Genomic DNA, 22,125 nt, shown 5'->3' with positions numbered 1-22,125 from the left:
TTTGGATCGATTTTGGCCGCAGTGCGGTTCACAAAGTCGAATCTGACGTCAAAGTCATGACCAAACCACTCTTTCAACGTGGGAGATCCGATCGATTGCACGGCAGCAACTTCTGGCCACGAATACCGGTTGAAATGCTGTATCCAGGTGAGCTGGATATCTCCGTTGGAAAACCCCGTTTCTGACCGCGTAAAAACGATACCCTCAGGCAGATCCAGATCAAGCCAATCGCTCGTTGGCCACTTTGTGAAGATACAGAAGGGCGGTAGCGACTGCCCAACAGCGTTGCCACCGCCTATCAACGTACAACTCTCACGGTTAGCCGGATCCGCGGTGCGTGGCTTTTCATGCCTCTTTTTCGTCACGACCAATACCGGTATCCGGCCATCTCTCACACCGATTCTAGTACCACATTCGTCAGCGTTCCAGGCCGCTGAAGCCGTGATCCCAAGCTCTACCGCATGAGCCGCCGTGCGGCGATACCAGGCCTCCACAAGATCGATCTGTTGCTCCCAACTAAGGCGAGTAATCTCGACGGGTTGTTGTTTGGTAAGTCGCAGTTCCGGGTGTTTTTTACGCCAACGGCCGTACCAGTTCATTTGAATTGGACCACAGGGCGGTATACGTGACTGACGCATCAGATTGGCCGCAGATATTACGTGTTGTGAGTCGGGATATGCACCAAGTTTATCAAGCTGCATGATATACGCAACGAGAGCTTGATCTTCAGCATCAGTCAACAATGAAGGCCGCCCGCTGCGCTTTATCGATATCTTAGGACTGCCATTGATCAGGAGATTACGAGCATGCCGCTGAGTACTCGAATACGGGTAACCGTTCCTTTTACAGAACGATCGTAGCGATTCTGGCTTGGATCTGCCCTCCCGCGCGGTATCCGCCCTACTGCGGTGAGTTTCGACATATTGGGCATACATGCGGGCTCCTAAGATAGCTTGAGATTCTGGGGACGTCATGATATAGGTATATTTGCGGTAAGTGCAATTGTGTTGTTATGGAACGGGATTACACTCGGCATAAGTTAAATTGTTAACGATTTTCTAGGTAAAAAACTGATGCGGGGTGGCCCACGGTTTTTTCGAAAATCAAGGTTTTGTAACCCCCTCTTTGAGGGGGCCCACAACGAACAGCCCCCAAGTAGTACCACGATTCCAAGTCGTTCTTTTGACAGGTGTGCCTGCATCCAATCAACGACCTGTGACTCCAAGATTTTTCAACGATTTTGTGGGGGCCCTTCCCCAAATGCCGAGCATCCCACCCCCGCAACTGAAAAGCAATAGCTGAACATTTACCACAAGGATCCGGCGCGCGTAGGAAGCCAAGATTACCCTAATCTGCCACCTTGGATATCTGGCTCAATCTTCTGCCGCGATTGCTCCATCGTTGATGATAACTGGAAAAACGTTCAATCACTCCCGCATGTCCGCACCCATCGCCAAAAAGCTTGGCGGCGAGCTCCGTCTGGACTCAGCATGTCTCCAAGTCTAAAGCGGAGGCGAAGTGAACTGTCTACCGGAAACGCGCCACCGCCAGCCGCAACGGCCCCCGTCGAACCCAGTCCAACCCAAACGCCCGCTCCTCCGAAACGACAGCGCGTATCGAGGGCATGCGATCAATGCCGGGCCGCACGAGAGAAGTGCGACGGCGTTCAGCCCCAGTGCTACTCTTGCACGTCGCTATCTAGACCGTGTACCTACACGATAGCGCCCAAGAAGCGAGGCGTCCAAACCGGCCTGATACGAACCTTGGAGCTCACACTCGCCTGGGTCTTTGAGAATGTCGCAGGCAGCGAGGATGCGCTCGCCGCGCTGTTGTCCAACGAGTCGAGGCGCGCCTCTGGGTTGTTGCTCGACAAGGGGAACGAGGAAGGGATCAGGCTACACAAGAGATGGAGAAAAAGCAGGATACACAGAGGAATTGATAGGTTACTGTCAGAGAAAGATGGCGCTCCGCCTAGGGTGACGGAGTCTCCAGCTGATTCCGACGGCGACATGCAAACTTCTGTGCCCGACCGTAACACGGAAGATCGGGACATACACCCGGCGGGGCCGGCGGGGCCGCCGAGAGCAGCTGGTTCGATCACGCCGGCAGCAGTGGTCAATCTACCGGGTCCGACGACATTGGCTTCAAATGGCAAATCGGTATGTCTTTTTCTGACTCCTTCGCCTTGACTTGGATTTTTGCAACTGTACACCTGTCCTTGCCGCTGACATTTATGCACAGTGTCTACCGCGAGTAAGCTTACCAAAGAACTACCAACGCCTTCTCGATGTGTACAATTCGTACACAACTTGCTGGTTACCTATACTTGATCAAGCAATATTACTTAAAACTGCCTCTATATATCCATCAGACGGGCTGATATTGGAGTCTCAGCTGCCATCAATTGGCGCCCATGCCGAACTGTGGGCAGCCCTTGCGCTGGCTTCGTTTCAAAACGCACACTCATCTATCGAGCACCCTGAGGAAATACCAGCGTCAGATGTCTATGCAGTGGCTCGTGCTTTGATACCTTCATCAGAGCATACTAATTTAACAAAGTCCCATCTCAAGGCCCTGTTGCTACTCTCATTGGTGCAATTCGGAAAGCAGAACACACATGCCGCCTCGCATCTTGTGGGCATGGCCGTTAGGCTTGCGCTTCAGATGAGACTTGGCGCTCATACGGAGCAAGTCAATTCACAGACATCTCAAGACCAGCTGCTGCTAGCAGTATGCTTCTCTCTGGATACGCTTCTTGGTCAACTCTCGGTCCAGCCATCACATCTCACGAGGCACACCGTCATGCCTCACATTGCCGCAAGCCAGGATAATTCTGCCGAGTGGGCACATTGGCTGCCTTGTACCGGGTTTGGATTTTCAGAGCCTGGTAATTCCAACTTGTGTCCCAAGCAGTCTGTTCAACCCACCAAATGCTTTGATCAGCTCTTTCAGTTCTTCCGTGTTCTTAGCCAGCAATCCGATCTACACTCACGTCTTCCAAAAGATGGTTCCGAAGGCGGAACGGGTGACCTTGTCCGCTGCCTAGCCCCGGAATATTCATTCTGTAACTCATTGGTAGGGAGCCAGGTGACGGCCTCGATCCCCTCTGCGTACTTTGTGCAAGCAGCGTTTCTCTCAGCGTCTCTCGTACTCTCCCCCAATGGTGCGAGCTCCAGGGTTTCACTACTTTGGGGTCTCATGGAAGTCATTGAAACGTTCATATCTCGATTTGGTGCCTGCGGAACCCCTCCGCTATTGGTTTCTTTTATGAGGCTGGCTGCCAATGAAGGTCGCCTAGACTGTCTACAGGAAAATGACAAGAGACGTTGGGGGTCCCTATCACGAGTTCTAGGATCTATCTGGAGCTCTGCGGGCGGAGGAGATCGTCCCAGCACACAACCCCAACCGCAATCACAGCCACAACCCGCACAGCAAGAACACATACAAGAGCGCAATCATCAAACTAGACCAACCCCTGCTCAGGGGCAAGCAATTGTACAGCAACCTCTGCCACCTCTGATCGATGACCGGACACGAATTCCCTTTTTAAACACACATCACCCTGGCCCTATACCGCCGACGAATCCTCGGTTTGGGCCATACCCCATGCCACAGACTTCAAATATTGGGCATGAATCTCAGCCATCATCAATGCTTCCATACCATGGCCCCATGCATCTCGGCAATCCGGGTAATATACCCAGAAAGTAAGTCATTACAGATGCCAATGTCTCAATTTGTCGTCACACTCTGCGTCTCTCATCAGTGGAACTTTACTCTCCCACCTTCCAATCTTGACCTTGACGCTCTTCCCTTCAGTCGCCCTATTACGTACATTAGAAACTAACACGTCTCAGTATGGTGCCTGGTACCAACGGCCAGAGGATGATGGATCACGGAATGCACAACGCGACGACGCTTGGCATGCAAAACCGCCAGCACGACTCGAACAAGGGGCTTGATTACGATGCCATGTTGGACGAGCTCGCAGCTGCCGATTGTAACGATACTTTGGAAACTGATCCTGCGTTTATGACGAACCTGGGCTTTGCCCCGGGATATGACTTGGACGAATTTCTTCGAAAGGGTTTTGGCTCATTTTGATAAAATAGAGCCGTCATTATAAATACAATTTTTATTGTTGGCGCAGTTGTTTACGTGAAGGTTTGCTTTGACCAAAGTCCCAGCGGGTGCCAAGTGATGTTGACCCAAGATGGTAGACTGGGAAAAGAGCAGAGGGTAAGTTCTACCTATGATTGGAAGCCTTCCTGCATTTATGCAGCACTGCTTTTCCAGCTCTTCAGACACGTCATTGCCCAGATATGGTCCATCCGACCAGTAAGCTCGAGTTCCTTGCACGCATGAGATTGGGGAAAATGCACAAACACAAAAATGCGCTGCTGCGTTTTTTGTGATGATGCCCTCTCTAGACTTTAAAGTGATAAAAGGCCTTGAGAAATTCAGAACTAAAATCGTAGGCAAGTGCACTCACTGCACAGGAATATCAACATGCCCTTGAGATTACATTCCGACTTCCACGAGGAGGGCTTTGGGACAGTTTCGCTTGCCGAATCATGCCCAAACTGTCACTTGAATATGTCAATCGAGCTATACATCTGCGTTTTATGTAGACCTGGCAGGGTGAGATGCTTTCTACCAACTTAGCTGGCCTCTTTGTAATCTTACTAACGCGACGAAATTGGTGCGAACAGGTTTTTTACAAGAAAGAGGAGTTGGTGTTAGTGCTCTATGGTGTTTCTGATGCATTCAGTGCAGACTACTCTTTGCCGCGCCTTGTCAGGGTTTTCTAATCGTGACCCCTTCCAGGCGCCATACGCTAGGACATGGATTTCCACAATATGCTTGTGAAAACCCAGGATGCGACAGAGGCTTCTATCGGGCTGATCTGCTCGCCAGGCATCGACAGTAAGTAAACATCCGACGGGCTTGTTGTAGGATTTTCACTGATGGCAAAATATGCCTGTGTAAGACACGATCATTCGCTCGAACTTGTATCTCAACCTCGGGGAACATCCGATTTCATGAGCGGCGAAGCCAGCACTACAGTTCCAGGAACTCTGCAGGATTGGTCAAGGATGGTAGGCGACATGCTTTTCGCAACTTCGAACTCCCGTCCTCAGAATATCTGGAAAGTAGCTTTGCTCGATACTGGAATGTCGGTCTGTTCCAAGTCATTCGACTCATTTTACGCACCATGGAGTGTGGACCAGGTAAGTCCAGAACATCCAGTAGAACTAGTTGAGCTGCATTCCAGCTCTGACCGTCGGCCCTGTTCTTTGTGTTCCAAAGGACTTCGACTCTGGCAACACACCGGGACACCTAGAAAGTGCAGCCAATCTCGATCAGCATTTTGAGCAGTTTTTGGGAACGAGCGGAACAAGTTCCACTAATGCAGTGTTTCCATTGGCATCACCTTGGAATGACTGGGACTATGAGATGTTTACTTGCCCGACTCAAACATATGACAATAGCACAAACAGGCTGCTTTCAACCTATCCAATCGTCCAATCGAGCGACGCGAGCGGTATTGACAACCGTCTGCTCACAACGCCTACCTACATTCCCCAGCCACATAAGTTACCATCACCTCAATTTCACCGACCTGCGAAACATGGCTTCGTGGAGGACGCCTCAGGCCCTGCGAAGCGTACCAAGATGGGAAAGCAGTCATCCGGAGGAAGAATATCTTGTCCGTATTTCAAGAGGTTTCCTGAGGTATTTTGCTCACGGAGAACCTGCCTGGGTCCAGGATTTGATGGCATGAACCGGTTAAAGTATGCGATTTTGCTTGCGATAATACCCCACCTCCAAAGCGATACGCACAGATTCTAATGACTTGAGATTCACAGAGAACACTTGTACCGCACACATTTTAAACAGTTTGCGTGCAGCAGATGCGGAATGGACTTTGGAGATAGCAAGCGCCTTGATGAGCACATGCGAGCGCTGGAGCCTTGCTTCGCCGTGGACCTTCGGCCGGACCAAGGCTTCATTTCGCACCCGCAGTGGAACGAGATCCAGACCAACAGGAAGCACGGTGTCGAGGTTGAAGACAAGTGGAGGCAGATCTACCTTGTTTTGTTTCCAGATGCTGATCCGTCGGCAATACCAGGACCTTGTGAGTCTGCGTGTTCTAGGCAGACTCTGCAGTAGCCCGTTCTTCAGCTAATATTTATGACATGACTTTTCACAGATTTTAACGGATTTGCAACCTCCTCGGATGGGAGGATCCATGCCACAAATAAATGCTGATCATTAAGGCTAGTTTCTGATATATCAACAGACTGAAAGACCCCCTTTGTGAGCCCTTTTGCTGTAGCTGAACCAGTCGGTAACAGTCTTTGACGTCACTGGACTCTCAATAAAACAAGTCAGACTTGCTGGGTTCAAAACACAACCGTATATGCAGCCAGAACGCCATCGCTTCTCAACAATAATCATCATATTTACATCCAGCCCATGACACTGCCAAATGCAACAGCAACCACCACAGACACGGTTGCAACAGGAGTGCCTCGAGCAGCAGCCCCACCTGCAGGCGCGGACGTCGCAGCAGTCTGACCGGCGTTGGTAGTGCTGCCTCCCGTGGCCGCAGCACTTGCCGTGCCGCTGGTCTGCGTCTGCGTCGCGGTGGCGGATGCGGTCGCCGGCGAGCTCGTCCACCACGAGCTCAGCTTGCCATTCTCCCTGCACGACTCATACACCGACCGGCGCGACTCCGACGACGCGATCTGCGACGCATCAGTCAGCGATATGGGCTCATTGAGCCACACCGAGCAGAGCCTGTAGGCGCTCGACGCCGTGGGGTCCTTGGAGAGGTAGTCGGAGAAGGCGTCCTGGTAGCTGGCGAGCGCGGTCATGGCCGAGTCTGGCATGTCCGGGTCGCCAAAGCGCATGCACGCCTCGGTGGCGCGGGCCGACAGCGAGCTGCGCCACGCTAGCACGGCGGTCGGGGACGGCGGTCCCGCGGTGACCACTGCGGACCACAGCGAGGGGCATGCGGTCGTGGCCTGGCCCGTCTGGCGAGGTTGGAGGTTGGCTCCTGCTGCGAGGAGCGGGAGGGTGGTGGTGGCGATGGAGGTCTTCATTGTGGGATAGTTTGTGGTTCTTTGCCGTATTTTCTTGTGATACGTCAAACGAGCGACTAACGGGCTAAAAGAGAGGTCCCGCTTCAAATGGCATCGATAGGGCTGAGAGCAAGAGGGTCATCTTCACTTTGGGGACTGGCCTTGGTCCAAGTTAAGTAGAATCGACGTGCCTAGAAAATGCTTGTCTGGTCTAGGCTATAATTACGGGGCTACAGTCAAGGCTTCAATTTCAATATGCGGGCCGGGAGGATTCAAAGGGTATCATTTTAGCATTAACCGTAAGCGCCGAAATTGCAGCTGCAGCCTGCCCGGGGGTCGACCCCTTGTTAAAGCCGGGGAACGGTCGAGAGGCATTTTTTACAGAGAATCCATTGGGTATTGTGATCCTTTGTCTTTTCTGAGAAAACTACAAAGCAAAGGGATGGATGTTGGTCCCTTTCCAAGCAAAGAATCTCCGACCAGACTGGGAGCCCGGAGAACAGAGGTCGACAAACCTCTGCAGGCCCAATCATTGACCTGGTCCGCTTCGTATGTTTTCGCGTGGGTATCGTGATTCGACCCCAGGCAACTCTGCAATACACCGACTTTCCATGATTGGAATAAGATCGATTTGGTATGGCGCATTACCCTGAATGACATTCACATGATTCCTTTCACTTTGCATATCATTGTGGACGGAGACTGGATATTTGCACGTAGCCATAGTTGGGCAGAAGCAAGACTATAGACCTTGTAGTAATTAGAGTTCACAACAATTCAAATCGGATATGGTGTAGTGGCTAACATACGACGCTCTCAATGACGAGTTACCGTCGTGCCCGGGGTTCGATTCCCCGTATCCGAGATCAAAACAATTCATTTTGCATTTTTTTGTCGCCTCATCCATCATGCCCTCGTCCCGCTCGGACTTGTCGTTTTTTTATCATTACTTGTTATCGAGGTCTTCCCTGGACTGCGTGAGGCCCCTTTACTAATGAAATAAATGACTGATTTGATCTGGTCCTGGTCTGGTCCTGACCTAGTCATTCCAGACGTTTGACATCGCCGATGCTCAAAGAATTGCAACGGTCACGTGATTCAGCTCGTTCCTATGGTGACATCACAAACCAATGGAAGGCTCGAGCGTGTGCCGTTGGCGGATGGAATTCCGAGTGGAAGCTGGAACAAATTTTGCGGCGCATCAACAAATCCATTAAAAAGTCCCATCCATCATCGCTCCAACAGACAAGACAAACTCATCATCATCAATTATTCCCACTCTGACTCGGTCACACATTTCCTCACAATGATTTTCGCCACCCGATCCGCAATTCAGCTCCGGTCCGCCACATGGCGCGCCGCACCGCGTTTTACGTCAACCCGTCTGCTCTCCGTCGGCAGCAAGAGCGGAACCACTCCGGCCCCAATTGAGCCGTCAGAGTCGCAGGCCATCCCGCTGGGCAAGTTCTACGAGTACATCCTGAACGAGCCCCAGCCCATCCCGGATGTCAAGCCCGAAGAGCCGCCCGTCACCGCCGCAAAGTCGGCAAAGGCCAAGTCTAGCAAGGCGGCCGAGTCGGGCAACGGCAAGAAGGCGTCTGCCTAAGTTTTGCCTCTGTTAATGATGGATTTTTCTCGAGGTGTTGGATGGGTACTGGGTCTATCAAAGGTTTGCCCCGTGTGCAGCCTGGGATTGGAAGTGAATGGCTTTTTTTTGAGCTCATCAACTAGGTAAAAAGGCAGGCATACGCATCGCCACCTTTCTACGTTATCGGCGAGATCTGGGGGCTTCTGAAAAATAGCGGGCGGACCCGCAAATTGTTTCGATTCAACCTTTCGAAAAGTGTCTATGACATAGGATGGGGGAAAACGTACCCCCTCGCAACCCCACTGGCATATCTGGTTCTTACAAATCTAGCATTGGTTCTATCTCTCGAAGCTTGAATTGTTTCGCAACGCTCATACCCTGTATACTTACTTATACTCTTTTATACAAGCTCATTCTGACCCTGCCTGTCCTCGTTGTTTATTTGCTGCCAAGTGATTACAGCCAATCAATTGACCTACCTACCTTATCTTTATCTTATATTTTGCCCAGAATTTAGTCTCAGACAAGGCAATCATGGCTCCCGAAGAGAAACAAGTTCAGAGGTGGCAGACCGTGCAGGATGGTGTCGACAAGCTCTGGTTGGAGCAGGCACCTGTGACCACTCCTGGCAAGGACGAGGTTCTCGTCGAGATCCGTGCCGTCTCACTCAACTACCGTGACACCGAAGGTATGGCCCCTCGCCAAACCTGGTCTCGATACAAGCTTGACTGCCCATCCAATAACTGACATCTAATCACAGTGGTCAACGGTCTGTACAAGCACCACAAGAGCCTCCAGGACAAGAAACCAGACCCCCTAACCCCCTGCTCCGACATGTGCGGCGTCGTGACGGCCGTCGGCCCCGACCTGACCGTCCCCTGGAAGGTGGGCGACCGGGTCCTGTCCACCTTTACCCAGTCCCACCTGTCTGGCCAGATCAAGGAGGAGCACATGGCCACGGGCATGGGCTTCCCGCTCGACGGCGTGCTGCAGACCCAGCGCGTCTTTCCCAGCACTGGCCTCGTCAAGGCGCCGGATTCTCTGAGCGACGAGGAGGCGTCCTGCCTACCCATCGCTGCCGTCACGGCCTGGATGGCGCTGTTTTGGCAGGAGCCGCTGCGTGAGTTTCCGGATCTGTCGGGCAAGGTCGTGGTCGTGCAGGGGACGGGCGGGGTTAGCATCTCCGGCATGCAGATTGCAAAGGCTGCTGGCGCTACTAGTAAGTGATATCCCCTTCAAAAAGAATTTGACAAAACACCACACCGCTCTAACACAACTCGACCACGCAGCAATCGTGACATCCTCTTCCGACGACAAACTCCAAAAGGCCAAAGCCCTCGGCGCAGACCACCTGATCAACTACCGCACGACCCCAGAGTGGCAGGACGAAGTCATGAAGCTGACGGCCGGCCGCGGCGCCGACGTCATCTTTGAGTGCGGCGGCGCCGACACCCTGCACCGGTCGCTGCAGTGCGTGGCCTTTGGCGGCCTCGTCAGCTGCATCGGCTACCTCTCGGGCAAGCAGGACAAGTCGGTCGAGGGCAGGCCGCACTTTAACCTGCTGGCGCTGTCGCGGAACGTCACGGTCAAGGGTCTCATCAACGGGCCGAGGGATAGGTTCGAGGACGTTGTGGCGTTCTACGACAAGCATGGCATCAAGCCAGTCGTGGATCGGGTGTTTGGGTTCGAGGAGGGGAGGGCTGCGTTGGAGTATTTGATGAGTGGAGGGCATTTTGGAAAGGTTGTTGTCAAGATTTCTGGTTGAGTGGTGTGCTGTTATAATTTTAGTAGTCCGCAAATACTAACCGGTCTCTATATGAGCCTGCGCAGCTGTTCGACCAAGTTATAAGTTGGAAACCGCCATGCAGATCGCATTCACAAAAAGGTTTTGGTTTTTTTTTCAGGTGCTGGCTCATGCTCTACCGTTCCTATCTGGATTACAGCTTAAAGAAGCTCGAGAACAACTGAGATCAAAGTGAGCTGTTCTGGAATTTGCAAAATTTCCAATGCAAAGGCCAGCTACAAGTCCAGACGACCTCCACATTTCCTAGCTGCAAAACCAACAAGCAACCACCCGGATTGAGCATTGCATGTTCCGGTCACTTTTTCTCAACGTATCTCAACCCTATCATATATTCCTCAGCCAGCCTCATCTATCACATTGACAACCCAACTTCATCACCAACTTGCCGAGAGAGCCAGCCTCTGCATCCACCATGGATCCCTCAGACCCGGATATTCGGGCCATCGGCCCCAATGCCATGGCAATTGCAGGCCTCGGTACGCTGCCAGCTGAGGTTATACTGATGATCGCGCGCCTCGCCGGCAACTCGAGGGACATGCTCCGCCTGGCCAAAGTCAACAGACACTGCTACCGCACCATAGTCCACAAAGCTTGGGAGCACGACGTCAAGGTCACGGGCGAATGCCGGTGCTTGCTAGGGAACGTCGAGCTCAATAACATCGAAGGGGTGGTGCGGGCAGTCCGGAATTACGGCGCCGGTCCCAGTGTGCTACACACAGTCCCTGATCTTCCAGAATTTGAACTACACAAACTTTCTGCATTGGGCGTGGCCATTGAGCATTTTAATCCCTTGATGGTCCGGACGCTGCTCGACTTGGGCTGCGGCGTTGACAAACCATCACAAGGGTTCTACCGCATTGACGGTCCATCCGAGGAGCTACCGCCACTGTTGCAGCTTCTCTTGTTCAATCATGGAACATGGAGATTGAAGACGCACCCACTAGCAGGGATCCTAGGATCACCTCGCCGAAATTATGACATCTCGGCTCGCGGTATTGGCCGGGTGGATAAATGGTGCCGTGAAGCACGTCAGCTGGCCAGTGTTTTGTGCGAAATTCTGCAGATCCTGGTCGATCACGGAGCTGATATAAACGCAGCGACAACCGGTCTGCCGGCGGCTTTATGTTCTTGCTCTCCGATGAGCGTAGCAATAATGAGCGGCATGCCCGCAGAGGTTATTTCACTGCTCCTCAGCCTAAGTGCCAGTCCCATTCCACATCCTCCCCCACGACGCATATTTGATACAAACGTGCTTCTCTTCTACGCCTGCATCTGGGATAGCATCGATCATAACCAAAGACTCACGGAGCCAGTGACGACAACTTTGCTCAAACTTGAGGACCCTCGTCCGAGGGCTCATGGACCAAAGTGGGTTTATTTCAATCGATTGATCGGATGGATAAAACAGAGCCCTCAAACCGGACTGGTGCGTCGGTCAGTCTACCGGTTTGGCACAACCGATCATGAGCAACGAACACTCTTCACCAGGATTATCGACCGTGAAGTTGCAAAAATGGCCAATGTCCAACGTGAGAACCAGCTGAGTCTATTGCCGGCGACACAACAGCGTACCCACCACAGATCGTTGACACTGCTAGGGGCTTGGGTGGAAGCCGTCCGTATGAGACCGACGATGGTCAATGAGGCCAAGGCTTACATTTCGATTCTGGTTGATCAAAAGGGTGTGGACCCTAATGGGCCTTGCTTGAGCCTCAGCAGTTTTTCACCACTGCATTGGATCTGTGGATGGAATCTTTGTCGCAGCTTCACATCTCAGAGGTCGTCGCTCTTGAAGTTCTTCATCGGGCTCCCCGGTATTGATCTGGAACGTACCAACTATTTCAAACGGACACCACTGCATGTTGCTTGCGAAGGAGAGATTGTCTACGAGGAAACTGTTGACATGTTGCTCGAGGCAGGGGCAAACCCGATGGCAGAAGATGCGCAGGGCCAGACGCCACTTAACTTCCTCCAGGAAAATGCATGGCTTTTAAGCCAGGAGTTTATGGAGTATATCCAAAATGAGGATTTCGACACATTCGACGACATGTTGGAGTATGGGTGGACATCGGAACTATTTGGGTTACTCACCTTGGAAGCCACGGTGAGAGAGAGATTGCAACAGCAGGGGGGCCTCAACTCGAGGCAAGATGGCATGCGAGAAGACCAAACTAAATGATGCGAGTCTTCGGTACTCAATCTAGACCAAACATGCGGCTGATCTGATATGGGATTGAGGAATTGACAGAAACTTAGTCTCGACGTTATGGGAGGAAAGGCCAGCAAAATTTCTTATTTTCGGCAGATGGGCATCTGTTTTCAGTCAGCGTCTACAAAGTTTACTTGACCACGAATTCCCTTGTTTCATGTGATTTGTGAATACATGCTGTAGGCGCACTGACTTTTTCCCATTGACATTTGGAGATAGCCATTCAGCTTGATCCCAACAGCAGAGATTTAAAAAGGAACAGATAATTATTGCTGGAATGATTGCAAGACCGCACGACGTTGGGATGTTACACGGCATTCCCGAGATCTTCACTGGTGGAAGCCCTAGATCGGATCAGGCCACATCTTGGCAGTTTAAATAATCCAAAACCCGCATACAGGCATATCAGCACACTTTTGCTTGCAGGTGTCGGGGCGAGCGACGCTTATCGAATCGCAGTTTGTGGGCCCAACACTGCAAGCAATTGCCTGCGAGGGGTAAAAGTGGGGTTCTGGTGTTTAAAATTGGATCAAACCACATTGAGCAAAACGGCTCGATCTTCGGTCGCCACAGGCGCATTCGTTGCAAAACTGCTGCACTGAACTGCACGCTCTGTCGACACAAACCAAAGGCAAACTGAGGCAGACGTTTCAGTGTCTGACCTGACAGACTGCAACCTAAATTGACGTGTTCTACCCGGTGACACGGTTCTTTGTCTCACCCTTTTTTTTTTCTTTCTAATTGCAACATGCCCTGATTGATCATTTTCATTTAGCGCTTGCTTCTTTTTTTGCACTAACCGTAGCGTGTCGCGACAATTGCCACGTTTCTAGTTGATTGGTCGTTTTGAGACAAAATAGAACAAAAAAAAAGAATATAAACAAAACACACGCACCCACCTGAAACGATGGATCCGGAATCGCGCGCTCGAGACGAGCGCGAGGAGCTGCTGGCGGCCGACGATCCGGACCACGATGTGCCGTCCAAGGAGGACGAAGAGGGCCTGCTCCCGCGCCGGCCCGCCCCGCCCGGGCGCCGGCTGGGGTCCTCGATAGCGATGCTCTTGCTGGTCGCTTTTTCGCTCGTCCTGCTCGGCGGCGCCGCCTTGTCGGGCATGGTGGTGATGCAGACGGAGCCCGCTGCGCCGCCGTCCCCGCCGGCTGCCGACGATCCCGCCAAGGCCAAGACGCCAGAGGAGAGCGGCAAGTCTGGGATCCTACCCGCGGCCGACGCTTTTGATCTGAGAAAGACGAACTTCTTCGTCACGGACCAGGATGCCCAGATGCGCGAGTACGAGTTCAACATCACGCGCGTCGAGGTAGAGGGTCCGGATGGGGTTAAAAAGTCCATGGTGCTGGTCAACGGGCAGAGTCCGGGTCCGTTGATTGAGGCCAACTCGGGGGATCTGGTCAAGGTGGTGGTGCACAACTCCATGCCTGGCGACGAGAGGACTACCATCCATTGGCATGGAATCGACCAGCGGGACAGCGTTCAAATGGATGGCGTTTGGGGTGTCACCCAGTGTGGAATTCCACCAGGCGAGAGCTACACCTACGTTTTTGGCGTCCCACAACAAAGGGGCACGTTCTGGTACCACGCGCATGTCTCGGTGCAATATACCGATGGGTTGTACGGCCCTATGATCATCCACGACCCTACCGAAAAGGTTCCCCGGGTTGAGGAGGACAGGATTATTATGATTGGTGATATGCACCACATGGATGGTAGACAGGCAGTCAAGGAATACCTGAGCCCGTCGTCGAGCTGGAGCCCTGGAATGTCGGGCATGGAACCCTACCCCGACAACATCATCATCAACGGCCGCAACGTCTTCAACTGCAGCCAGCCCGAAGAAGGCGAAGAGATCGTCGGTAAGCGGCACGAAGGGGAGGAGATGAAATGTGCCAGTGGCACCCGCTTCAACTCGCGCATCAAGAGCAACACCGCAGCCCGCCTCCGTATCATCAGCCACAGCTCCAACACCCCGATGTGGTTCACCGTCGACAACCACACGCTCGAGATAGTGGAGATGGACGGCGTCGAGGTCGAGCCGGTGGCCACCACCAAAATCTTCATCAACCCAGGCCAGCGATACTCGGCGATCCTGCGCGCCAACCAGACGGCCGGTAACTACCTGATGCGCGCCATCGCGACGTGCGCCATGCTGGACCCGAACCCGCACTCCAACTTTGCCAGCGTGAACTCTCAGGGAACGGCCATCCTCTCGTACGACGACGTCGACGCCGCTGCTGCCCTTATCGGCAAGCCGTGGGATCTCGGGGCGTTCGTCGCTAGCAAGGATGTCGGGACAGAGCCTTGGCATAATCGATGCTCAGACTTGCCGTTCGATTTGACCAAGCCCATGAGGCCTATCGATGCGTACGAGGTTGGAGACAAGAACAGGCATTATTTTATGTTTAGGTTTGTGGATGATGGCAAGGGTGTCCAGCACACCTCTATCAACGAAGTAAGCTTCCTTAACCTCCATTCCTTTGCTATCCCCTCTTCGACACTCTCCAATGCTAACACTCAACAAGACCATCTTCACCCGCCTCGACAACGAAGCAACAATCTGGCAAGTCCCCGACTTTGACGAGACCTCGGCGGCGGCATCCTCGGCAAACTCGACGATACCGCTGGGCGGCGTCTTCCAGCCGAGCCAGCACGTCCTCTACTCGGCCGACGAGACCAAGGGCGCCGAGATCGCCATCAGCGCCGGCAACATGATGAGCCACCCGTGGCACCTGCACGGGCAGCAGTTCCAGATCGTCGGCTGGGGCAGGGGCGAGTTTGGCCGGTCAAAGACGACGTGGAACCTCGCGAACCCGACCAGGCGAGACACGGTCACGGTCCCGGGCCACTCGCACGTCGTCATCCGCTACAAAGCCGACAACCCGGGCGTGTGGGCGCTTCATTGCCATATCCAGTGGCATGCCGAGGGTATGTTCTCTTTGTCTTGCATGTTTTGAGGCTAGAGCTTTGTGGTGATGTTGATTGCTGACTATATCTCTCTTGTATAGGTGGCATGTTTATGCAGACGGCCCAGCGTGTCAGCGCTCTAAAGAAACTAATTGATGGGATGGGGGCGCAGGGGACCGACGATGTTCGGCATAAATTCTGCAAGCAGCCGGGTAAATCGTAAACAATGTGTAATTCTCTAGACAAAGGACGGCTCCATGTTTGTTTGTTTCTTTACTTCTATATTTCTTTTCCCGTTTCTTTTGCTCTGAATTTGAAGATACCCGGAGATGCTGTTGTGTTCCATTCATTGGTGCTGGGCACCCCTTTGTACATATCCTGCCACTCGAATGATTTGAGAAACACGCGTCTTACGTTTGGAGTTTCTAACCACGTCAACATTTTTTGGATGCTCTTGCATATTACCGTGCCTTTATATGCAAATGCCACCTGTCGTGCTATCTTTCTGATCGTCAAGCTTATTTCAAGAACTCGGTTGATCCCGAGACATAGCCGTACCTAGTATTTCCAGTTGTTCAGGATCCGGGTCAGGGGATCTATAGCGCATGATGAAGCTTTCAAGGCCCTGGTTTTTCTCGACTCAAGCCAGTGGTCTTGAATAAGTCCCCTTGCCCTTTTTACACTTTTTTTTTTGTTTTCCCGCCGACGAAAATGCCTCCAGCTTGTGTCCCTATCCCTGCGACTTTTATTTGCAGCCACTAGATGAGTAGCTAGAGCCTGCAGCGTAGTCACATATTAGCTCGGTGTGCATAAACAGACTCGACAGGACCAGCACAGGCCTCGTGAGAGGATTGATAAAAAAAACAAACTTGCGCACTTTACCTACTCGGAACTTGGACCGAGGTCTTGCTTGCGATGGTTCCGACGTGGGCGGCGCTTGCGGGGACAAGCGCCCTGGCTGCTGGGTGGGTGGACTAGCGACTGGGTGGTGGGGGCAGCCCAAGAAAACCTGCGCGGTCTGTGGTTTTGCGGCAGCCCGGTGGCTATCGGAGGCGTGATGGGATACATGAAGCCCGGTGGGAGCTTGTCGGACTCTGCCGGCGTGAAGAGCACCTGTCGTGGCGAAGGGTTCTGCTGGTCTGGTGAAGCTGGCCTTTTGGGCGCCAGACGAATAGGTAAAGTCAAGTTGGTCAATGGAGGCATGTTGGCGTTGCAATTGGTGATATTTTGCTGGTCTTTGTTGTAACGGTTTTGAGGGTCGGCACAGCGGGGAGGGTTGGGGGATGGTGGCTGATCTAGGCTTGTGGTGGAAGGCGCCTCGAGGGACAGTAGTGCCAGGTCTTTGCAGACTGCTTCTTGTCTGGAAGCTGATTCATCCATTCTTCGAGGATCAGCTGTGCTGGCTGTAAAAGTATGAAATGTCTAGAGATGCTAGTCCTCAGGAAACGGATCGGAGCAAGAAGAAGGTTTTCGATAGCAGTGTATCAGGATTGGGTGCGAGATGGGCGTGTTGTTGCGTAGTACATGCCGCTTTCTCAGTCTCGCCTCAGTTGAAGGCGCACCCGCACGGCGACTGGTTTTCAGCCTGGCCCGGAGACTTGGTGCTTCAGCATAAAGATTTGGGCACTGTAATCCACTATGGCCAGTGGGCAGAACCAACGTTGCACACCTCGGTACCTGGGTGGACCGTGTGGTCAGACAAATAAATGCGTGTAAATTGGTTATTCAGCCGCCAATATCTTTGAGTTTTGATTGCGAAATACACGCTGAGAAGCAAGCAGATACCCAAAATAACTGTTCTTCCGATATGTAGTCTTGACCACAAACACCCACTAGACACGGCATCGCTATGTGCAACATTACCACCTCGCTACACCAAGGTCTGCCTCCGCAGTCCTAGTCTCCTAGATGACAAACTTATATTTTGTGCCATGGAGTAAATACAAGTATACTACATTGCAGCCGTCCGTCATATATTCTACTCCAACGTTTCAAAGTCGTCTTTTTAGACTTGTCTTGCCTAAGCTGTACAGTAGGGAAGACAGGAAACATGATTCCATCCCCCCTCAAACTAATCCTTTCATGGAACAACGCGGATTTATGCATACATAAGTGGAGTCTGTAAGCTCCAAGCCAATGACAGTTCAAGTATCCATGAGCAGACAGTGTAGAAGAGTAATAGTCCCATCTCCACGTGGAAACATTGATGCATACCTAAGCATCGGATCAGGCCAGGGACCGTAACAGCATCTAGCAAATCATGACACGACATAATTCATTTGGCAACTTTGTCCGACACGTAGCGGTTAGATCAGTTATCAGTTTGGTTAAATTGCATCGGACGAAATCCACGCAATCCAATACAAGCCAAGGCTACCGGTCAGCCGGTAGCAAGTGCGCGCGGGTAAACTCCACCCCTCCCTTCCAAGCCCCTCCCCCTGCCGCCCGTAAACCAGAAAAATACTTACTATGCAGCACTGGTAATGGATTCACGTCACGTGGCACTACACACCTACTCAACTTCAACGACATTCCAGTCTTAAGGTTGGCCAAAAACTATAGTCCCCCGCCTTGCGTCACGTTTACAACCTTACAGGACTACCAAGGCAATGCTCGACACCGTGTTTCTCAAGTCATGCCAGGTAGCCTCGGGTTGTTGACACCGTTTCTACAATGAATGCTTACTTTTTGCAGGTTTTTTTGTTTTATATATGTTCGCTCAACGGCCAGGACTCGGGTCGAAACCCAGCCTGGCACGCGACATCGCGGTAAAGATGTCGACGGCGGTTGTGCTGCCCGTGGTGGGCATGTCCAACACCGAGCTCGAGAGCCAGAATGAGGGTTGCTGTCGCTTGACGGTCGTGCTGCCGGAAGATGTAAAGCTTTTCCGTATAATATATTGGAGTCTTCGTAGCCGCCGCGGAGCACAATGCCACTCTGGAGATTTGGAACTTTAGCCGTTCAGGCTGCCAGAGTAGGTCCACGTTGGGCCGTTCTGCTCGTCTGTGTCGGGGGCCGTCTTGTAGTAATTGTTCTGATAGTCAACCATGTATGCTGGCGGCGGCTAAGATGAAAGCAGGTTAGTGTTGCTTTCGGGCATTCGAGGTGGATGTATGACGTACCCTTGGGATGATCTCAATCTTGGTCGTGTTTGTTGGAGAAACGGTGATATTAATGCCGAAAGGCGGATGGATATGGCGCCCAGTGCGAGGTCTGCTGGCCGAACACACAAGGTTCCATTTTGCGGCTCGCAAAGCTAAGAAAAGAGTGAGAAATGGCCCGGCCATGGTGCTTTTACCACTCTCCCGGCATCGATATGTCGACGAGACAAGTTGGTGCTGGTTTAGTGAGGAAAATAAAAAGCATGGCTTTGGGACAGGGCATCCTGCATCATTATCCACTAGCAACGCCAGCTCAAAAAGTATCTCGGCTGCCTCACTCCTCACCGGCGGGTATACGGCCGCAAAAAGGCGGCCAAAGTTAGGCGACCAACCACTGTCGTTGTCGTGATGGGTGTGGCGTGTTTGAAGTCAGGAAGCGGGAGTAGATTGGAACCTCTTTAGGTGGTCCGTTGTTTTCCAGTCTGGGAAAAGTAGGTGGGTAGGTAGGCAGTTTTCCCGCCAGGTCAGATAATTGTACTCTAGAGGCTCTTCTTTCTAGTGCAATACCAGAGCGGTATATTCCTCAGGTTCGCTTTCTGAGCACTGCGCTCACCAATGATATGGACAGCTTGCTCAGGATTGTCGACCATTCTTCCGATTCTCACGTCCCTAAACCAGGGCCTTCCAGTCTGCGTCGATACCTCCGTGGTAGGTAAAAGCATGTCCAAGTTGTGAAGGGCTTCGGCCTACTTTGCCTGGGGTTCTTTCTTCTTCTTGACCATGATGCCACGAAATGTAAAGTTTGTGGCCAAGTTTCTAGTTTCCTGTTGACCGGATTACGGAGAGCACCAGCAACCTAGGAAGGTGGCTCAAGAAGTAGTGGTGAGAAAAGGAGGGCGGGAGACCATCAATGACTGCCTGGACCAAGTTTGGCTACCTATCCAGGTAGGTAAGTACCTACCTAATTAGAATTTAGTGATAGAACTCGTTCGATTGTGACGTACGAAAAGTGGGACCAACAGAGCAATCACAGCAACAATTCTACAGCAGAGGATGCTGAATGGCCACTTTCCCAAACTTGCCCCAATCAGCAACCAGCCGTATCTGTTGGAGCGCATTCTCGCTCTTCCCACTCCACGCGTCCACACAAGGGAGGACAAACCCATCCCCGTAGTTCCGCACCGCCCAGCCCAGAGCCTCTTTCACCCTTGCCGCCTTGGCCTCGTCGCGAGGGATGGTGATTGGGTGCGGCGCCCCCTCCACCCTGAGCGAGACGTCGCGGCTGCGGTCCGCAAACGCCATGGCGACGCGCGGGTCCCCAAACACCACCGAGACCCGCACGGCGTCGGGGGCCGCGCACCGGCTCATCCTCTCGGCCGAGGACGGCCCGCCGCCGCTCTCGCCCGGACTCCCCGCCGCGTCCAGCGCGTACCGGATCGGGTCCAGCCCTCGCTCCCGCACCAGCGTCGCGATCTGCGCCTCGACGTCGCCGTCGCGGTAATCGAAGCAGTGCGTGGCGCCCAGGCCGCGCAGCATCTCGTGCCGCGACGCGGACGCCGTGGCGATGATGGTCCGCACGCCGCTCGCCCGCGCGTACTGCACCACGCTGCTGCCGACCGCGGTCGAGCCTCCCCAGACCAGCAGCGTGCCGTCGGGTGGGGGTGCGGCGGCGGGGAGGGCCGGCAGGCCGAACAGGTTGAAGATGACGTCGGCGGCGGTGCTGGCCACGACGGCGAGGCAGGCTGCGTCGGGCATGGGTAGGTTCTGCGGGACGTGAAAGACCCGGTCCGCGGGGCAGGCTACGTAGTCCTGGTGGGTGCCGAAGCGGGCGGGGCGGCCGAGTCCGGTGGGAGTCGTGCCGGCTACGGCGTCTCCGGCCTTGAAGGTGGAGCCCGGAGGGGCGGAGACGATGTGCCCGCTAAAGTCGTAGCCTAGAACGACGGGGCGGATGCCGAGCTGCTGGCCGTGCTTGACGTCGGCTGGGTTGACGCCCGAGAAGAGGACTTTGACCAAGACCTCGTCATTTTCTGGGGTAAGGATAGGGAATTCTCGTTTTACGGATAGACGGCAGTCATCGTCCATGTAGAGGGCTGTGTTGGTTGGTTGGGACATTGTTGAGGTGGGAAAGGCGAGCACGGCGTTTTCGAAAGGTCGTCAATATAACGTAATGAGGAGGAATGGCATATCCGGGGAGTTGTAAATTATATAGTCCCGAAATGCCCACTATCCGAACTATCCGCTAACCTAAACCTTAATTGAGGTAAACTAGCAGAAAGTCTATCTATATTATTAAGTGCCGGTGGGATTTTCTGTAAGCGTCGACGCTCTTTGTGTAGAGTTTCAAACTAACTAATTCTGTTGATTCATGGGCAGACATGCGTGTAAGGAGATCTCGTGTTTAACCACGTGATCTCATGACACGTAAAAGAATCTTCAACCGATTCTGACGAGCATGTAGATAGCTAGAAGATAGAGACTAGATTACGTTCAATTTGTTATATTGTTTTTACCGATCGCAGCGATCATACGATTCCTATCAACAAATTCCACATTAGTCCCAATTGAGAAATGCAGCCGCCAAGGCGTTTTCATATACCAGCAATTGATCAAGAATGCGCGCCTCGATAATCCCAAATCGGGGACCGTTTATTTCCCGAAGGACTGCCATTGCACCGAAGCGCGCAATCTCTACGCCAGCGAATCTCTCCGCACTTGGCGGCTTGGTATTGTGTTGGAGGGAAACCTCAGCTGTCGATCGCGGTCGCTCTGGGAAATGGCCTGCATAGCCATCTGATCAGTGATGAGGCTGCGGGAGATTCAAAGGAAGTTGAAATATAGTATGCCAAGAAGACTTGGCATGCTAGCTTGGCCTATTCCTATCGGAAAAGAAAAAGTGAAATGAATGAATGGATCTGGGACAGAAGCTTTGATTATATAATCCGAAACAAGATACTCATTACCGATATCCGTTCGCTTATATGTCGCATATTAACCTCAAGGGCTTGGTTTGGTGATGGATGCGACTCGTGTCATTATTGTCAGATTTCTTCTTTCAGGCTCTCAGCCTCTATTCCCTCGACAAAAGAATTTCAATCCTGCGCCGAATGGGAAAAGAAGCGGAACAAATAGAAGGATTAGCATAGCCTTTTGATGAACAGGCAGGGCCAGTACCGTAGTGCATAAAGACTGCCCGAAATGGACCACAAGTCTCCGTTATTGCAGCTGGCGGAATACAGCATCAACACATGCTTAATGCGTATGAAGAGCGAGCAAAAGACCAAACTACCACTCGGGCTTTTTACTTTTCTCATCGCAAAACTCACAGTAATTCATTCTTCGTGATACATCAGGTGCGCGCTCAGTCCTTTTGATTTACTAACATCCCCAGCTACACTTCTTAATGAGGGGTTCATTCT

At 52.6% G+C, this 22,125-nt stretch overlaps 11 protein-coding genes and 1 non-coding gene across 13 annotated transcripts; 8 read left to right on the top strand and 4 right to left on the bottom strand.

The window, feature by feature from the left end:
* Nucleotides 1-1,303: 1,303 nt before the first annotated feature.
* MGG_07777 (quinic acid utilization activator) lies at nucleotides 1,304-4,149 on the top strand. The gene is made up of 3 exons (XM_003712946.1): nucleotides 1,304-2,159; nucleotides 2,242-3,707; nucleotides 3,858-4,149. Exons 1-3 carry the CDS (start codon nucleotides 1,491-1,493, stop codon nucleotides 4,102-4,104), a joined length of 2,382 nt encoding a protein of 793 aa, XP_003712994.1. The 5' UTR covers nucleotides 1,304-1,490; the 3' UTR covers nucleotides 4,105-4,149.
* Nucleotides 4,150-4,623: 474 nt separating this feature from the next.
* On the top strand, nucleotides 4,624-5,108 carry MGG_16928 (uncharacterized protein; the record flags this gene model as incomplete). The annotated part of the gene is made up of 4 exons (XM_003712945.1): nucleotides 4,624-4,641; nucleotides 4,713-4,738; nucleotides 4,828-4,926; nucleotides 4,991-5,108. Coding segments are annotated over 4 exons (261 nt in total), but the record flags the coding sequence as incomplete, so codon positions are not given.
* A 600-nt stretch (nucleotides 5,109-5,708) lies between these two features.
* Nucleotides 5,709-6,317, top strand: MGG_07776 (uncharacterized protein). Its single transcript, XM_003712944.1, has 3 exons — nucleotides 5,709-5,795; nucleotides 5,871-6,139; nucleotides 6,215-6,317. The coding sequence occupies exons 1-3, from the start codon at nucleotides 5,782-5,784 to the stop codon at nucleotides 6,271-6,273; spliced, it is 342 nt and encodes a 113-aa protein (XP_003712992.1). The 5' UTR covers nucleotides 5,709-5,781; the 3' UTR covers nucleotides 6,274-6,317.
* Nucleotides 6,318-6,467: 150 nt separating this feature from the next.
* MGG_07775 (uncharacterized protein) lies at nucleotides 6,468-7,109 on the bottom strand (the record flags this gene model as incomplete). The annotated part of the gene is made up of 1 exon (XM_003712943.1): nucleotides 6,468-7,109. The coding sequence occupies one exon, from the start codon at nucleotides 7,107-7,109 to the stop codon at nucleotides 6,468-6,470; it is 642 nt and encodes a 213-aa protein (XP_003712991.1).
* Nucleotides 7,110-7,870: 761 nt separating this feature from the next.
* MGG_20158 lies at nucleotides 7,871-7,953 on the top strand. Its single transcript has one exon. It is a non-coding gene; the product is annotated as a tRNA-Glu (tRNA).
* Nucleotides 7,954-8,266: 313 nt separating this feature from the next.
* On the top strand, nucleotides 8,267-9,057 carry MGG_16927 (uncharacterized protein). The gene has a single exon (XM_003712942.1). It carries the CDS (start codon nucleotides 8,395-8,397, stop codon nucleotides 8,692-8,694), a length of 300 nt encoding a protein of 99 aa, XP_003712990.1. The 5' UTR covers nucleotides 8,267-8,394; the 3' UTR covers nucleotides 8,695-9,057.
* On the top strand, nucleotides 8,949-10,538 carry MGG_16926 (uncharacterized protein). The gene is made up of 3 exons (XM_003712941.1): nucleotides 8,949-9,364; nucleotides 9,437-9,895; nucleotides 9,966-10,538. The coding sequence occupies exons 1-3, from the start codon at nucleotides 9,211-9,213 to the stop codon at nucleotides 10,439-10,441; spliced, it is 1,089 nt and encodes a 362-aa protein (XP_003712989.1). The 5' UTR covers nucleotides 8,949-9,210; the 3' UTR covers nucleotides 10,442-10,538.
* Nucleotides 10,539-10,892: 354 nt separating this feature from the next.
* MGG_07772 (uncharacterized protein) lies at nucleotides 10,893-12,727 on the top strand (the record flags this gene model as incomplete). Its single annotated transcript, XM_003712940.1, has 1 exon — nucleotides 10,893-12,727. The coding sequence occupies one exon, from the start codon at nucleotides 10,893-10,895 to the stop codon at nucleotides 12,657-12,659; it is 1,767 nt and encodes a 588-aa protein (XP_003712988.1). The 3' UTR covers nucleotides 12,660-12,727.
* Nucleotides 12,728-13,220: 493 nt separating this feature from the next.
* On the top strand, nucleotides 13,221-16,095 carry MGG_07771 (diphenol oxidase). The gene is made up of 3 exons (XM_003712939.1): nucleotides 13,221-15,156; nucleotides 15,227-15,629; nucleotides 15,710-16,095. Exons 1-3 carry the CDS (start codon nucleotides 13,597-13,599, stop codon nucleotides 15,829-15,831), a joined length of 2,085 nt encoding a protein of 694 aa, XP_003712987.1. The 5' UTR covers nucleotides 13,221-13,596; the 3' UTR covers nucleotides 15,832-16,095.
* MGG_15249 (uncharacterized protein) lies at nucleotides 15,839-17,164 on the bottom strand. Its single transcript, XM_003712938.1, has 2 exons — nucleotides 16,486-17,164; nucleotides 15,839-16,385 (listed from the first exon to the last, which is right to left on the bottom strand). Exon 1 carries the CDS (start codon nucleotides 16,986-16,988, stop codon nucleotides 16,491-16,493), a length of 498 nt encoding a protein of 165 aa, XP_003712986.1. The 5' UTR covers nucleotides 16,989-17,164; the 3' UTR covers nucleotides 15,839-16,385; nucleotides 16,486-16,490.
* A 638-nt stretch (nucleotides 17,165-17,802) lies between these two features.
* On the bottom strand, nucleotides 17,803-19,614 carry MGG_16925. 2 transcript variants are annotated; one of them, XM_003712936.1, is made up of 3 exons: nucleotides 18,731-19,614; nucleotides 18,077-18,672; nucleotides 17,803-17,894 (listed from the first exon to the last, which is right to left on the bottom strand). In XM_003712936.1, exons 1-2 carry the CDS (start codon nucleotides 18,893-18,895, stop codon nucleotides 18,562-18,564), a joined length of 276 nt encoding a protein of 91 aa, XP_003712984.1. In that variant the 5' UTR covers nucleotides 18,896-19,614; the 3' UTR covers nucleotides 17,803-17,894; nucleotides 18,077-18,561. The 2 variants fall into 2 exon arrangements, with proteins under 2 accessions (XP_003712984.1, XP_003712985.1); XM_003712937.1 differs by lacking the exon at nucleotides 17,803-17,894 and having other exon boundaries at nucleotides 17,920-18,672.
* On the bottom strand, nucleotides 19,594-21,034 carry MGG_16924 (uncharacterized protein). Its single transcript, XM_003712935.1, has one exon. It carries the CDS (start codon nucleotides 20,819-20,821, stop codon nucleotides 19,751-19,753), a length of 1,071 nt encoding a protein of 356 aa, XP_003712983.1. The 5' UTR covers nucleotides 20,822-21,034; the 3' UTR covers nucleotides 19,594-19,750.
* Between the last annotated feature and the right edge of the window lie 1,091 nt (nucleotides 21,035-22,125).

This window comes from Pyricularia oryzae, chromosome 3, assembly GCF_000002495.2.
Source record: "Pyricularia oryzae 70-15 chromosome 3, whole genome shotgun sequence".
Lineage (NCBI taxonomy): Eukaryota > Fungi > Ascomycota > Sordariomycetes > Magnaporthales > Pyriculariaceae > Pyricularia > Pyricularia oryzae.
The sequence above is the reverse complement of the archived record's forward strand: the minus strand, read 5'-3'. Positions and strand labels throughout refer to the sequence as shown.

Coding starts and splice junctions, on each gene's coding strand:
- MGG_15249 (XM_003712938.1), bottom strand. CDS start 16,988: ATGGATGAATCAGCTTCCAGACAAGAAGCAGTCTGCAAAGACCTGGCA.
- MGG_07771 (XM_003712939.1), top strand. CDS start 13,597: ATGGATCCGGAATCGCGCGCTCGAGACGAGCGCGAGGAGCTGCTGGCG. Junction 15,157..15,226: donor AGCACACCTCTATCAACGAA/GTAAGCTTCCTT, acceptor ACACTCAACAAG/ACCATCTTCACCCGCCTCGA. Junction 15,630..15,709: donor TATCCAGTGGCATGCCGAGG/GTATGTTCTCTT, acceptor TCTCTTGTATAG/GTGGCATGTTTATGCAGACG.
- MGG_16926 (XM_003712941.1), top strand. CDS start 9,211: ATGGCTCCCGAAGAGAAACAAGTTCAGAGGTGGCAGACCGTGCAGGAT. Junction 9,365..9,436: donor CAACTACCGTGACACCGAAG/GTATGGCCCCTC, acceptor ATCTAATCACAG/TGGTCAACGGTCTGTACAAG. Junction 9,896..9,965: donor AAAGGCTGCTGGCGCTACTA/GTAAGTGATATC, acceptor TCGACCACGCAG/CAATCGTGACATCCTCTTCC.
- MGG_16925 (XM_003712936.1), bottom strand. CDS start 18,895: ATGGCCGGGCCATTTCTCACTCTTTTCTTAGCTTTGCGAGCCGCAAAA. Junction 18,673..18,730: donor AGATTGAGATCATCCCAAGG/GTACGTCATACA, acceptor CTTTCATCTTAG/CCGCCGCCAGCATACATGGT.
- MGG_07777 (XM_003712946.1), top strand. CDS start 1,491: ATGTCTCCAAGTCTAAAGCGGAGGCGAAGTGAACTGTCTACCGGAAAC. Junction 2,160..2,241: donor TGGCTTCAAATGGCAAATCG/GTATGTCTTTTT, acceptor ATTTATGCACAG/TGTCTACCGCGAGTAAGCTT. Junction 3,708..3,857: donor CCGGGTAATATACCCAGAAA/GTAAGTCATTAC, acceptor AACACGTCTCAG/TATGGTGCCTGGTACCAACG.
- MGG_16924 (XM_003712935.1), bottom strand. CDS start 20,821: ATGTCCCAACCAACCAACACAGCCCTCTACATGGACGATGACTGCCGT.
- MGG_16927 (XM_003712942.1), top strand. CDS start 8,395: ATGATTTTCGCCACCCGATCCGCAATTCAGCTCCGGTCCGCCACATGG.
- MGG_07776 (XM_003712944.1), top strand. Junction 6,140..6,214: donor GTCGGCAATACCAGGACCTT/GTGAGTCTGCGT, acceptor GACTTTTCACAG/ATTTTAACGGATTTGCAACC.